Source organism: Rhamphochromis longiceps, linkage group LG6 (assembly GCF_057381845.1).
Source record: "Rhamphochromis longiceps isolate RC_006_pf linkage group LG6, R_longiceps_female_GT1.1, whole genome shotgun sequence".
Classification (NCBI taxonomy): domain Eukaryota; kingdom Metazoa; phylum Chordata; class Actinopteri; order Cichliformes; family Cichlidae; genus Rhamphochromis; species Rhamphochromis longiceps.
In genome coordinates this window covers 45,138,269-45,152,978 of record NC_140562.1, presented here as the reverse complement: position 1 = coordinate 45,152,978, position 14,710 = coordinate 45,138,269, and the positions used below count along the sequence as shown (strand labels likewise).

The window sequence follows — 14,710 nt, the reverse complement described above, 5'->3', positions numbered from 1 at the left end:
TGGGTGGAGTCTGGTGGTGTCGCACAGATGTGGCTTTTATGTGCAGCCCACAAACGTTCAATATCGTGTGGAGATCGTTGTGTATTTGGGATCATTGTCCTGTTAGAGCTGTGGATCTGAAGTGAAGTCGAAAAATTGTGATAACAAAGAGTCTGAGATGCATTTACACAAACACACACACAGGAAACTGTGAGGGGGAATGGCCCCCTTTGTTCCTCTGAGTCTGATGCTGGTCTGACTCACATCTTCCACCAACAGGGTCTCTTTTAGCCCCGCCCTCCTGTCACTCTCCTGCTCTCACCCTTAAACATCCTTAAACACTACTGATCTTATGTTAATGGGTCTGCTGGGAGAACTGGATTTCTGTCCTGCTTTGGGTTCAGTAGGTGAAGTGTTTCACAGCCGCAGACCAACAAATAATAATCACAGACAGGTTCATGAAAGATTGCATAAAATTTATTGCTACCATTGTGACTGGATTGAAGAAGACAACATTTCTCCACCTGTGTACCTTCAGACAGGTGTGCACACTCCATATGAAAGCTGATGAGTTTAAAGCTCAGATCAGGGCACGTTTCACCAACTCTGCACAAACTCACAGCATTCAGTGAGAAATGTTTCAATAATATCACATAAGTTCATTTGCTAGTGTCATGGTCAGTAGCATATCAGCACCGTCAGTCAAACATGGGAATGATTTGAACTGCGGAGTACAAACACATTTCTCCTTATTGGCTCCTTCATCTGGCCTCAGCAGGACTTTGGTGAGATGTGAGGGAGGCTGAGGTGATATTTGGCCCAGAGGTTTGCAGACATCAGAGGTCACTGTGGGAACAAAAAGAAAACATTTTGATTTCACAGAGAGATCTGTGCCACGCTCAGTCAGCTGTAACTGTAGGTTTGCTCCTTTTGCCTTTTTACACCACTGCACTGGGTTTAAAAAGAAGCCGTTAAAAAGTGCCGACTCGGCTTTGATTCGAATGTGAAGAACTGTGTCTGCACAGCAGCCCGGTGTCAGATTGTTCTGGCTATCTGGATCATTTTTAACTGTGAGTCTTTAAAGTTTGCTCAAAGCTCCCTAATGAGAAACACTTCATATGTAACCGTCTTATAGACGTGTAGCTTCCTTTCATTCGTTTCTGATGAAGTCGTTTCTTCAGTTTTCAGCTGCTTAAACCAGACTAAATATCCCTCTGAGCTTCATTATATGCGTCACAGCTCCAGCAGGTGACTTCCTCCTACTGACCTTCAGCTGCCGACCAGCACACAGCAGACAGCGGCAGCTACGACGAGCCCCCAGAGGCTCCCGGGGTCAGCAGCAGAGTTAAAGGGAGCTCCAGCCTCTGAAACAACAGAGCAGGAGGCAAAGTTAGCAGCTGGCACATCGAGGAGCGCACAAAGAGCCGTATGTGGCGTAACACAGCGTATTCTAACACTCACCCACAACAGTCACGTTATAATCAAACACGAGCTTTTTGTTTTCTTTTAACATCTCCCCTCTGTAAACGGCGCTCTTCCTGATGTTGGAAATAGTAAGGCAGCCAGACGACTGGTCAAGCTGGAGTTGTCCAGCATATTCCTCTGGAGGCCCACTGATGTCTCTCTCATCACAGAAGAGAAGCATTTTGTTGGAGCCATACATCCAGAGGATATGCTCACCATTCAGCCCGCTGAGTCCCGTCTGTAGAGTGACCGAGCCTCCAGGCCTCACCGTCAGATTCTGGATTTCCTGATTCATTGCCTCTCCCAGAAAAGTGAGAACTGAAAGGAAAGAGCAAGGAGGAGATGATGGGGGGGGGGGTCATAAATAAAGAGGAAACTAATTACTCGCATGGTGCAAACAGACTTCTGGTAAAGACAGCGTTAGGTGTGACCGCCTGCAGCCTTGGTTTTAAAGACAGTTGAAAGTGGAGTGTGTTTGTGTTTGTGGCATTTTCCCACCACTGACTGCTGCTCTTTTTTTCTGCCCCTCGCCTTCTGTTAACTCTCCTCCCAACCTCTCCTTCTCTTTCCTGTTTCTCAGCCCTGAATAAAAAAATAAAAAAATAAAGGTTGAATAAAATATGACAATAAAGTGGACCAGTATAGCAAATGCTGTAATAGTCCACATGGGAAAATAAATCTGCTGGGCATTCTTCTTGGGTTTAAGACAATAATTCTGGTTTCTCCAGACAGACAAAAGAAAAGAAAAAAAGGATGTGTTGGCCAGAACAGCCAGAAGCTCTAACTCTTTGTCTCTAACTCTCTGAGAGTTAGAGACAAAATCCACAGAAGAGCTTTTGTGGTTTTTGCTTGACAGCGAGGAAAGCCCCACTTGTGGCTCGTGCGCGGATGAAAATCTCTTAACATGAATGGCACGTCGCACTTGATCCTTTGACATGATGCTCCCTCTTCACCACTCTATCACATCGTTCATCTAACATCCTCACCTTTCTGTAACATCAGTGTAACAGGAGGTTTCCCACATCAGTGCCCGGGTTAACAGCCAGGACCTGGTAGTTCGAGTCCTGTTGGAACTTTTGAATAGAACCTATTCTATTCTATTGTACATATTGCATATCTTATTCCTCTGTCTCTGTTGCTGCATTGAGCATGTGTATGACAAAAGAACTTCCCTCGGGATAAATATGGTTCTTCTTATCTTATCTCCGTGTTGTGCGCATCGCTCTGCCCTTCTCCTCTCACTTATATCAGCATAAAGTGAGCAGGACGATCAGACTGGAGCAATGTGCAAAGAGTAACAAGGATCTCTGTGGAATCACTTCATCTCTAATCAAACTAAACGACACAATAAGAAAGATGATCCGCTCATTAATACCGTAGAAAAATCAATAAACTACTTACATGCGAGGGCTGCCACCCACATGGACATTCCCTGGCTGATCGCAGCTGAGTGTCTGCACACCGAGTGAGCTCTGAATGAAATGGCTGGCACATATGACAAAACATAATGAAGAGGTCGCGCCTCTTATCAGCGTGCAGGATTCAATGGATCCCACCTGGTGTCAGTGACCTGATATTACAACTAATCGCTGATTAAGCGAAGCTCAAACCAAAAGAGCATCACTGCAACTTCTGTCACTGAGTGAAACTCTGCATTTAAGACGTTTTATAGAAGGGACCACATGTGATCGTTGTTTCCTCCAATTAAAGCAAAGGAAATGCGACAAACAGACACGAGCACAGACTTTCATTATAATTTTTCCTCAAACTTCATGTGCTTTGTAACACGAATAGTTGGAGCCACCTGGTGGATAAATAACGCAACTACACTGTCAAGGTTCCCCATCGCTGCACAGTGCATGCGACAGGAGGTGGGTGCGCGTGAACGACGTGAATTTCTGTATGCTTCATAGTAAAAACATTCCCTCGATGGTAATGTTTATGTATTTTCATTATAAGCACTGAAAATGCTTATAATGAAGCTGGATACCACCACCGCATGTTGTCCTCTGTATGATTGTGTGACCAATAAAGCTTGTTTCTTAAGTGCACCTGGAAGTTACAGCCATCTCGGTGGACAAACAGTAACTTAATTCTCGAGTGGAAATTTTGATTAGCATGCTAAGTTAATACAGTTAGTATGAGATTGTAACCGTTCTGACACAGATGTGGTCCCCAAACGTTTTTGCGCCACCGACCGGTTTAATGTCAGACAATATTTTCACGGACCGGCCTTTGAGGTTTCGATAAATACAACAAAATAAAATGATATGACCGAGACAAAAACTGCGGTGTTTTGTAAATATAATAATAAACGTGAATTCGCTTTGTAATTGTGTCACTTTATTGGCAGCGTCCTCCTGAAATGCGCCAACAACGTTGAGAGTAAAAGACCCTCTCAACCCTGAAAACCATTAATTTCACACCCGAGCCTCAAGTCTCGCAGCCCGGCAGCAGACGCATTACGGACGCGGGGTTTGGGGCCGCTGCTATAAAACACGGTTGATGATGACTGTGTGCCGTGTGTGTGTTTGTGTGTTTAGAAATAGAAATAGGCTTTATTTAATCCCACAATCAGGAAATTCACATGTTAGATCAGCGCAAGGGACAAGAAGAAAAACTGAATCAGAGATATATTCCAAAAAAAGAAAAATTGTGTACAAAAAAGCCAAACTACTATACTATGTAAAAATGGATATATACAGTAAAAAACACCAATATTTTCCTTTTTATACATAAAGTGCAGTGGGGATGAGGCTTACTCTCGTTCTTTCTTAATGTCTTTGGGGCAAAACATGATCACAAAACGGTGCATAACTGAAGACAGATCTTTAACCAGGTCTTCCCATTAACACCTGACCTGTTCAGAGGGTCAGTCAATGAGCTCGTCAATAGCTTCAATGCTAACATGTTAAATGTAATGGACACTATTGCTCCCATTAAGGTGAAGGTTATCTCTGGAAGGAAGATGTCTCCATGGAGAAACTCCACACTGGTGAAAAATGAAAAAAGAGAGTGTAGGAAAGCTGAGCGCAGATGGAGAAAAACAAACCTCCAGGTTCATTATGACATCTATAAAGAGAAACTTCACAATTATAATTTACAACTGAGGAGTGCAAGAAGGTCCTACTTCTCTGACATCATCACTAAAAACAGCCATAATGCTCGGGTCTTATTTTCTACAGTTGACAGGCTAACAAACCCTCCTTCATTCGACCATGGCCTGCAATGACTTTGCCAAATTCTTCACAGACAAAATCCAAAAGATTAGACAAGCAATTACATCAACAGCAGATCCAGGATATGTACTGTGTCCACCAAAAAACTGTTTAAACACCATGAAACAGTTTCACCCGATTAACAGCAAAGACCTGGAGGACATCTTAGGTCAGCTGAACTCCTCCTCCTGCTGTTTCAAAGACTTTGGAGTCAGACCTGTTACAGATCATCAACGTTTCTTTAATGTCAGCTGTGTTTCCAGAACCTCTAAAAACTAAATAAATAAACTTGCCTTGTAATCTAAAGAACTGTGCTAGGGTGGATGCTGAAACAGTCGTGTGATACCAAACACCAGAAACCAGAGATTTGTTGCCTGACCACAGCTGAGTCACCCTTTTATTGTACTCGGTGTAAAACACTCCTTTTTCTTCTTGAAGTTCACTTAATCGACAAAGAGCGACAAGCCTGGCAGAACATGATCACGCTTCCTGGCACTTCCTGGCTTCCTAAACTTGTCCTGCAAAGGGCAGCCAAAGATTTTAAAAAGGAATGAAACATGAATCTTTTTTCCTCCTTTTTAAAAAGTTATCCATAGAAAAAGTGAAGACTTGTTTAAAAAGTGCCAAAGCTCTGTAAGTAAAGATAATGAGCTATATTGAAATGAATTTAGGGTTTGCATTAGCTCTGTTTGTTTCTGTATTGTACTTGACTTTTAGAAACTTCACAAATATAAAATATCGAGCCCTTAACTGCCTGTAGCAAGAAACGAACATCTTCTTAGTGGAAATACAGAAGCAGTTCTGTGAGCATACACATCAGCACTGTGGGAGGCTGCACCAGTCTGCAGCATCATCGAGCATTAGAAATGCGTTTAAACCCAAACTATCTGATGGCCCGTCTGTGGTAAACAGGTTGAACTGCGACAGTGGGAGTATTCCTGGGCAGATTTAGTAATGCGCTAGAAACTTTGATGCAGACATCTTGAGTTTCTCTGAATCTTTTGATGCAGGTGTACAGTGTAGATGAGAAGAGTTGCAAAGCTGTTGCAATTTGTCTTTGAGGACAACACTTCAAAAACAATCTTCTTACTTATCTTCCTCTGTAAGCCATCTTTTTTTTGTTTCAGCCAATCATGTTACAGACTTGATGTCAGGTAATTTAATTACTTGCTAGAAAATCTCCCAGCTGAATCCTTTTGAACTTTCACCTGTTCCAACTTTTTTGGGAAATGTAGCAGAAATCAAATTTGAAATGAGCTCATTTAGTGGATGAAGTTGTATAATTTCTCAGTTTAAACATGTTGTGCTATTTATGTGCTGTTGTATAAGAAATGTTGTCTCATGTGATTTCAGTCTTTTAGTTTTCATTTTGTTCCAATTTAAAGAAAGTCACAACTTTTATGGAGATTTGGTTCTAAATAGAAGAATGAAAGCAAGGCAGGAGGAAAAGGAGAGCAGTGAAAATGACGTACACGTCCCCTTTACCATGGTGAATTAAAGAGGGCAAAACAGGAAGGAAGTAATGGCAGAGTTACTGTACTGTAGTTGAAGTTATGATTAAAATTATAAAGTTATAAAGCTGTCACTGATTGGCCTGATAGGTCTGAGAGCTGAGTATGAAAGTGGGTTCAGAAGAGACAGGATCACAACAGACTTTCTTCTTTGTCTGAAGAAACAAAAGCTTAATGAGGAAAACTCTCACAGCTGTGGTTTTCCACATGGAAAGCGTTTTACATGCTGTGAAGAGTCGCAGTAGTCCAGTGGGCTGAACAGCCATCACGTCTCAGATTCTGACACAGCAGGAAAGAATTTGCTGATATTCCTCAACTGATAAAAAGAACAACAAACCGAACCCTTAAGATTCAAATTCACTGAACACATGTCAAACCTCTGGGACCAGACAGGAAAATCCCTGTTTGTGGATATGTAGGTCTTTAAAATTGTCTAGAAGATAGCACCAGGAGAAGGTTGGGGAAATGTCACTATGGCTTCGGAGGCAAGTCACAGCAAACTACTGGATAAACCTGAAGGGACTCGACAAAAGTAATTCAACAATAACAAAGATGTTTGATGATTTGTGGGAGCGAGTGAAGGAAGAAAAAACCAGTTTTGGTTGGAGAGACATCAGGATCAGAACATCTTCAACCTCACTGTAACAAGTACAAAGGAATTAAGTGCAGTCGTCAAGTGAAAACGTTTAACTATGATTACAAAAGAATTATATTTAAAAAATGAGGAATAGCACAGTCGTCCTTTGCACTGTCCTCATCAGGCTGAACTGGAGGTGAGTGCGTGTCATTCAGTGCTCTGACAGCTACAGGCTGCTGCTCAGCCTGCACGGACATATTCCTGCTGGGAGCAGCTCACAGTTTAAAGGATGCAGTTTCCCAGGGACACTGTCGTGAATATCCTGTGTTGTTTGGCTTTGTAAGTAACATATAACATAGTTATAATGACTATATATATATATATATATATATATATATATATATATATATATATATATATATATATATATATATATATATATATATATATATATATACACACACTCAACAAAAATATAAACGCAACACCTTTGTTACTGCTCCCATTCCCCATGGGATGGACGTAGAGACCTAAAATTCATTCCATATACACAATATAACCATCCCTCCCAAACAGTGGTCACAAATCAGTCCAAATGTGTGGTAGTGGGCACATCTGCTATATTGAGATAATCCATCCCACCTCACAGGTGTGCCACATCAGGATGCTGATCTGACATCATGAGTAGTGCACAGGTGTACCTCAGACTGCCCACAACAAGGATTTGAGTAATCACCCTGATTTATTCATAAATCAGGGTGGAAAATAAGTATTTGGTCAATAACAAAAATACAACTCAATACTTTGTAACATAACCTTTGTTGGCAATAACAGAGGTCAAACGTTTACTATAGGTCTTTACCAGGTTTGCACACACAGTAGCTGGTATTTTGGCCCATTCCTCCATGCAGATCTTCTCGAGAGCAGTGATGTTTTGGGGCTGTCGCCGAGCAACACGGACTTTCAACTCCCGCCACAGATTTTCTATGGGGTTGAGGTCTGGAGACTGGCTAGGCCACTCCAGGACTTTCAAATGCTTCTTACGGAGCCACTCCTTTGTTGCCCGGGCGGTGTGTTTTGGATCATTGTCATGTTGGAAGACCTCGTTTCATCTTCAAAGTTCTCACTGATGGAAGGAGGTTTTGGCTCAAAATCTCACGATACATGGCCCCATTCATTCTGTCCTTAACACGGATCAGTCGTCCTGTCCCCTTGGCAGAAAAACAGCCCCATAGCATGATGTTTCCACCCCCATGCTTCACAGTAGGTATGGTGTTCTTGGGATGCAACTCGGTATTCTTCGTCCTCCAAACACGACGAGTTGAGTTTATACCAAAAAGTTCTACTTTGGTTTCATCTGACCACATGACATTCTCCCAATCCTCTGCTGTATCATCCATGTGCTCTCTGGCAAACTTCAGACGGGCCTGGACATGCACTGGCTTCAGCAGCGGAACACGTCTGGCACTGCGGGATTTGATTCCCTGCCGTTGTAGTGTGTTACTGATGGTGACCTTTGTTACTTTGGTCCCAGCTCTCTGCAGGTCATTCACCAGGTCCCCCCGTGTGGTTCTGGGATCTTTTCTCACCGTTCTCATGATCATTTTGACCCCACGGGATGAGATCTTGCGTGGAGCCCCAGATCGAGGGAGATTATCAGTGGTCTTGTATGTCTTCCATTTTCTGATGATTGCTCCCACAGTTGATTTTTTCACACCAAGCTGCTTGCCTATTGTAGATTCACTCTTCCCAGTCTGGTGCAGGTCTACAATACTTTTCCTGGTGTCCTTCGAAAGCTCTTTGGTCTTGGCCATGGCGGAGTTTGGAGTCTGACTGTTTGAGGCTGTGGACAGGTGTCTTTTATACAGATGATGAGTTCAAACAGGTGCCATTCATACAGGTAACGAGTGGGGGACAGAAAAGCTTCTTACAGAAGACGTTACAGGTCTGTGAGAGCCAGAGATTTTCCTTGTTTGAGGTGACCAAATACTTATTTTCCACCCTGATTTATGAATAAATTCTTTACAAATCCTACCATGTGAATTCATGGATTTTTTTTTCACATTCTGTCTCTCACAGTTGAAGTGTACCTCTGGTGCAAATTACTGACCTCTGCTCGCCAGGTTCGAGCTGAGGCGGGTCCAGAGCTACGCAGCTACGCAGTGGACGTGACGTTTGATCCAGACACAGCAAATCCTTACCTCGTCCTGTCTGACGATGGGAAACAAGTTCACGATAGTGACGTGAGGCAGAAGCTTCCAGACAACCCAGAGAGATTTTCTTACTGCATCAATGTTTTAGGAGAGCAGAGTTTCTCTTCAGGCAGATTTTACTTTGAGGTTCAGGTTAAAGGAAAGACCGAGTGGACTGTGGGAGTGGCCACGGAGTCGACCAACAGGAAGGCTCAAATCACACTGAGTCCTGGGGACGGTTTCTGGACTGTGAGGCTGAGAGATGGATACGAGTACAACCACAGGTTGATTTTTGGTAACACCAGCAGTAACCAAAAGTTACCGTTGGTGTTAAATCTGGTGCTAACAGATAACTAACAGTTTATGGGTTTGAAGCTTGCAGCATAACTGCACAGGATGGCGTTATGTACAGTTGAGATCTTTAACTCATCTGGATCATAAAGAAATCATTTCCTTTTTTTTTATTTATTTATTTATTTATTTATTTATTTATTTATTAATCCTAACTCTGAAAGCATGTAGTTTTGTGTATATGGATACAATTATACTTATCAGAACTATTTGAAGTCAAACTGAACTACCTATAATTTCCTAGTTGTGCCACTAGAGGGCGTCATTGTTGAAGCTTAAACTAAAGTTCTAGTTCAGCCTGGAAAAAACTCAGCAGATAATCCAGTAAACATCATGTATTTGAATCTTTGTCTGCTACAACAGATAAACAAACATTATGACGATGAACTGTTTCACAGCTGGATTTTATTTTTCTTTGTACAAACCGCTCGGCCGGAGCTGTTTAAAGCTAAGAAGTAGTCCCACCCACAAAGCAGGGTAAAGTATTTTTGGATGTTTTGTGATGTAAATAATTTAATCATGTGTTTTCTTAGGCAGACTGTTATCATGTAACTTGGCCAATCAGCAGTGGACTTCCAGAGACACTTGCTGTTGACCTTGATCATGTGACCTTAATCTGCATGCACAGAATTCATCCTGCTCAGCCGGAAGTCAGGAAAGTCGGACATCTTGTTAGCAGAAAAGCGTCAGCTAGCCGCTAAGCTAATGGCTACAGTAGAGAGAGGACTCGTGCTGGCAGCATTAGTGTGTGAAGTGTAGGGATGGGTATTGATAAGATTTTCACGATTCCGATTCCATTTTCGATTCTATTTAATGATTCGATTCTTTATCGATTCTTTTTAAAAAAGGAGAACACTAAGGTCGATTAGCTTAGAACTTTGTTTTATATCTTCTCTTTGAACAAGACAGACATTTAGGAGTAACATGGCCTTACAAACCCAACAGTGAGATCTTAAGAGATCCAGCCTACGGCTCTTCAATGGGGTGTCACAGGGACCCCAGGAAAAAAAATTGTAAATGTAAAATAATAAAATAAATATTCTTCTGTAGCAATAACAAAGTATAACATAAATTATTCTGTAGCAATTACACAAGAATATCCAGAAATGTCCCTGCCTACAATTAAACACATTCACTTACATCTGCTGTGGCCAATGGGTGCAAGCCTTTGACCACAAACTGAGTCACTGCTCGGTGACATTCGTCTATCCTGCCTGAAAGGAGACGCTACCGGTAGACTGCAGCAAGAACTGCCAGCATCTGAGCCAGAATCGTTTGCAAAAATGGCAAACACTTCCAAGGAATTGAAACAGTGGGAACCGGTTCTCAACAAGAACCTGGTTTCGATACCCATCCCTAATGGTGACCCTCTTGGCGTGGCTGGTGTTGTCGAAGAGGCTGACCAGGCCTCCTGGTCTTGCTGGCCTCCTGCAGAGCCATGATGGTGGAGCACTGGAAGCGCTGGTCGGTCTTGAAGTCCTGAGTAATCTCTTACACCAGGCCCATTAGGAGCAGTTTGCATATGAGCAGCTTGGAGGATTTCTGCTAACAGCAGACCTCTCAGAGAACCACGGGCCAGGGCCTGTAGCAGTGAGGCTTCTGGTCGCTGCTTCAGAGGTGCTTTGCCTCCAGTGGCTTTGCAGTCATCCTTTCTTTATGTCTGCTGTCAATAGGAGAATATGGAGGAAGAAGAGTGCATGCACTGTGTGCAGGAGCAGCTGTGATGCTGTGGATCCTGATTGGTGAGGAGACCCCACCATCTCAGCGTGCACTGCTCATGTATAGCAAGTCACTAGTGCCATATATCGACACATGTCCATCCCGTCCAGTGAACAAATCAGCACTATTTGCTTAACATACTTGTTAAGTGATTCGTTCGACTGCAGTTCCGCGTGGGTCGTGTCCACCGGGGCTAGCCAGAAACGCTGCCCGTGGCAAGGATCATACGGATCATACGCACAACAACGAGGGGCTCAACAAGCTGCTGGGTGGAGTCACCGTCACTCAGGGTGGAGTGTAGCCCAACAAACAGACAGTGCTGCTGCTCAAGAAGACCAACAAGTCTGTGAAGATCCAGGAAGCACAGCAGCAACAGAAGTCCAGCTGCAAACAAACACAAAGACTCTTTTAAGAACTGCACACTGTTCTGTCTCAGCAAACATCGTTACCAGTCTAAACTTATTCATCATTCCTTTTTGTTTTTTCATTTTATACTGTTTTCCAAATAATCCCAAATAGGTAGAAGAAATTAAAAATACATCCCGAAAGTTAAACTGTCACTGAAACTACTTTCAGCAGTAACTGAATGTCTAATAGTGTCATTTAATGATTTATTCATTACTTATTTTGGCGGAGTGTGCCAGGCTCCCGGGATCTATATGCCAGTAAAAGTGCTGTAAAACAGAAAATACAGTTAAAAGAAAACTTCCTTTTTGTTTCTGTGGTTTGGTCCTGGTGTGTTTCTCTGTGGCTGTGGATTTTCCACTTTGTTTTTCAACGTTGCAGGTTTGCTGCAGTGTCCTCGATGCACCTCCTCACAGTTCTTACATTTCCCCTGACATTCTCAAACACAGTCTCCCTGAATGATAAACTCTGTCAGAGAACGTTTTTGGGACGTTTTGGAAAATCAAAAATCTGGTGTCGACTGCTCCATTCTGGATGTGCAAAGCTTGCTCAGTCTCATCATCCAGATTCAAACTGTAACAGGCTAACAGCAGCAAACTCAGCACAGCTTTATCTCTGACATCACTGAGTGAGTCTTTAGACGCCCGGGTCAGCTGATGTCATCTCTCATAAACAGCTTTTCTAAACATTTAGAATAGAATAGAATAGAATTCAACTTTATTGTCATTGCACATGCACAGGTACAGGGCAACGAAATGCAGTTTGCATCCATCCAGAAGTGCTTTAGTGATATAGATATATTACAATATATATTAGCAATAATATAGATATGTGAGTATATTACAGAAATGGGTCTATTATGGTATGTTATAATGTACACGGTATGAAGTATGTTGTGAATATTCTATAACTATAAGTATGTACAGGCTGTAGTGAGTACAAGCTATGTACAGGATATGAACAGGATATAAATATGAAAAACTATACAGAATATGAAATAAATAACTTTACAGAATCTGGGATATACAGCTATACAGAAATGTGAACTATGCAAGTTGTAAACAGTTGTAGGATTAAAGATTATCGAATGTACAGAATGATTATTTACACAGAGCTATACAGTAGTGCAGTTAAGATAAGTGAGGGTGTAGATAGTTTCTACAGAGGCTATATAAAGTGCTAGTGGTTGTGAGTGGTGGTTCAGTCCATGTTATTATTGTGTTTGAGGGTACAGTTGTCCATTGTGGGTGTGTGTATGTTCAGTCCATGAGTTTAACGTGGGTCAGATGTCAGGAGGCAGAGTTCAGGAGTCTGACAGCTGTGGGGAAGAAGCTGTTCCGGTACCTGGTGGTCTTAGTCCGGAGGCTCCTGTGGCGCCTCCCAGAGGGCAGGAGGGTGAAGAGTCCATGTGATGGGTGACTGGGGTCTTTGATGATTTTCCCAGCCCTTTTCAGACACCGCTTCCTGTAGATGTCTTTTATGGCAGGAAGTGGTGCTCCGGCGATGCGCTGGGCAGTTTTCACGACCCTCTGCAACGCCTTCCGGTCCGAGGCAGAGCAGTTCCCGTACCAGACTGTTATACAGTTGGTCAGGATGCTCTCGATGGTGCAGCGATAGAAGTTCACCAGGATGTCTGAGGACAGGTGGTTCTTCCTCAGAGTCCTCAAGAAGAAGAGGCGCTGGTGAGCCTTCTTGACCAGCTTGGAGCAGTTGGTCGTCCAGGTGAGATCCTCGGAGATGTGGACTCCCAGGAACTTGAAGCTGCTCACACGCTCCACAGCCGTCCCCTTAATGTGGATGGGTGGATGTGGGTCAGCATTCCTCCTGTAGTCCACGATGAGCTCCTTGGTCTTCTCGGTGTTAAGCAGCAGGTTGTTTCTGTCGCACCACTCAGCCAGACGATCCACCTCCTCCCTGTAGGCGGCCTCATCGTTGTCACTGATGAGGCCAATCACCGTGGTGTCATCTGCAAACTTAATGATGGTGTTGGAACCATCAGCAGGTCTGCAGTCGTGGGTGAAGAGGGAGTAGAGGAAAGGGCTCATCACACAGCCTTGTGGTACACCGGTGTTCATTGTGATGGTAGATGAGCAGCGGTTATCCAGCCGGACATGTTGGGGGCGGTTGGTCAGGAAGTCCAGTAACCATTTGCAGATGAGGGAACTGATGCCCAGGTCTGTCAGTTTCCTGATGAGTTGTGAGGGGTGGATTGTATTGAATGCTGAACTGAAGTCTATAAACAGCATTCTGGCGTAGGTGTTGTTGTTGTCCAGGTGTGAGAGGACAGAGTGCAGTGCGATGGAGACTGCATCCTCTGTGCTCCTGTTCCGGCGGTATGCGAATTGGTGGGGGTCCAGGGTGGGGGGGAGACAGGATTTGAAGTGTGCTAGGACCAGTCGCTCTAAGCACTTAGCGATGATGGGGGTGAGTGCTACTGGGCGGTAATCATTGAGGCAAGATGGGTTGGAGTTTTTGGGTATCGGGACGATGGAGGTGGATTTGAAGCAGGCCGGTACCACAGCATGGGCCAAGGACAGATTGAATATGTCTGTGAGCACTCCTGCAAGCTCCCCAGAACACGCTCTGAGAACACGCCCGGGGATGCCATCAGGGCCTGCAGCCTTGTGGACATTGATCCTGCTCAGCACCGCTCCTACATCGGTGGGGGAGAGAGTCAGAGGTTGGTGGTCTGGCGTCATGTCTGCTTTGGTTGTGGTTGTGGGGTTCCCTCGCTCAAAACGAGCATAAAAGTTGTTGAGCTCGTTGAGGAAGGAGACATCAGAGGATGCGGGGGAGGGTTTGGTGGTCCTGTAGTCTGTGATGGTCTGGAGTCCTTGCCACATGCGTCGGGGGTTGGAGTTGGAGAAGTGTTCTTCTACCTTCTTTTTGTAATGGTGTTTGGCTTTTTTGATACCCTTCTTTAGATTAGCCCTGGCTGTACTGTAGGCGTGTGCATCTCCTGACCTAAAGGCAGTGTTGCGGGCCTTCAGGAGGAGATTTACCGTGAAGCTGCATTTGTTTGCACATGTGTGTACATGTAGTGTTACCAGAGATGGGCAGTAACGTATTACTTTTTACCGATTACTTTTTTCAAGTAACAAGTGAAGTAAGGGATTACTATTGCAAAAAAGTAATTAGATTACTGTTACTTTTTTATTGCGTTACTAAACTGTGATGTTGTTTGTGAGAGCGTCTCATGACAATGACGTACGAGTGTGCGACGTCCATGGCAGCAACAGACGTGTGCAGATCAACAATGGATAACATGGCGTGATGGAGAGAGTACGACCATGC

The 14,710-nt window shown here is 43.7% G+C and overlaps 2 protein-coding genes across 3 annotated transcripts; one reads left to right on the top strand and one right to left on the bottom strand.

Annotated features, from left to right (window-relative positions):
- Positions 1–448: 448 nt before the first annotated feature.
- Positions 449–3,030, bottom strand: LOC146668879 (uncharacterized). 2 transcript variants are annotated; one of them, XM_085408769.1, is made up of 5 exons: positions 2,845–3,030; positions 1,942–2,025; positions 1,441–1,761; positions 1,247–1,343; positions 449–825 (listed from the first exon to the last, which is right to left on the bottom strand). In XM_085408769.1, the coding sequence occupies exons 1-4, from the start codon at positions 2,870–2,872 to the stop codon at positions 1,249–1,251; spliced, it is 528 nt and encodes a 175-aa protein (XP_085264895.1). In that variant the 5' UTR covers positions 2,873–3,030; the 3' UTR covers positions 449–825; positions 1,247–1,248. The 2 variants fall into 2 exon arrangements, with proteins under 2 accessions (XP_085264895.1, XP_085264896.1); XM_085408770.1 differs by lacking the exon at positions 1,942–2,025 and having other exon boundaries at positions 2,845–3,004.
- Positions 3,031–6,087: 3,057 nt separating this feature from the next.
- Positions 6,088–10,051, top strand: LOC146668878 (E3 ubiquitin-protein ligase TRIM68-like). The gene is made up of 3 exons (XM_085408861.1): positions 6,088–6,150; positions 8,873–9,236; positions 9,921–10,051. The coding sequence occupies exons 1-3, from the start codon at positions 6,088–6,090 to the stop codon at positions 10,049–10,051; spliced, it is 558 nt and encodes a 185-aa protein (XP_085264987.1).
- The last annotated feature ends 4,659 nt before the right edge of the window (positions 10,052–14,710 follow it).

Coding starts and splice junctions, on each gene's coding strand:
- LOC146668879 (XM_085408769.1), bottom strand. CDS start 2,872: ATGTCCATGTGGGTGGCAGCCCTCGCAT. Junction 2,026..2,844: donor GTGGGTGGCAGCCCTCGCAT/GTAAGTAGTTTA, acceptor TTTTTTATTCAG/GGCTGAGAAACAGGAAAGAG. Junction 1,762..1,941: donor AAAAAGAGCAGCAGTCAGTG/GTGGGAAAATGC, acceptor CTTTCCTTTCAG/TTCTCACTTTTCTGGGAGAG.
- LOC146668878 (XM_085408861.1), top strand. CDS start 6,088: ATGAAAGCAAGGCAGGAGGAAAAGGAGAGCAGTGAAAATGACGTACAC. Junction 6,151..8,872: donor TACACGTCCCCTTTACCATG/GTGAATTAAAGA, acceptor TCTGCTCGCCAG/GTTCGAGCTGAGGCGGGTCC. Junction 9,237..9,920: donor CAACCACAGGTTGATTTTTG/GTAACACCAGCA, acceptor CTGCATGCACAG/AATTCATCCTGCTCAGCCGG.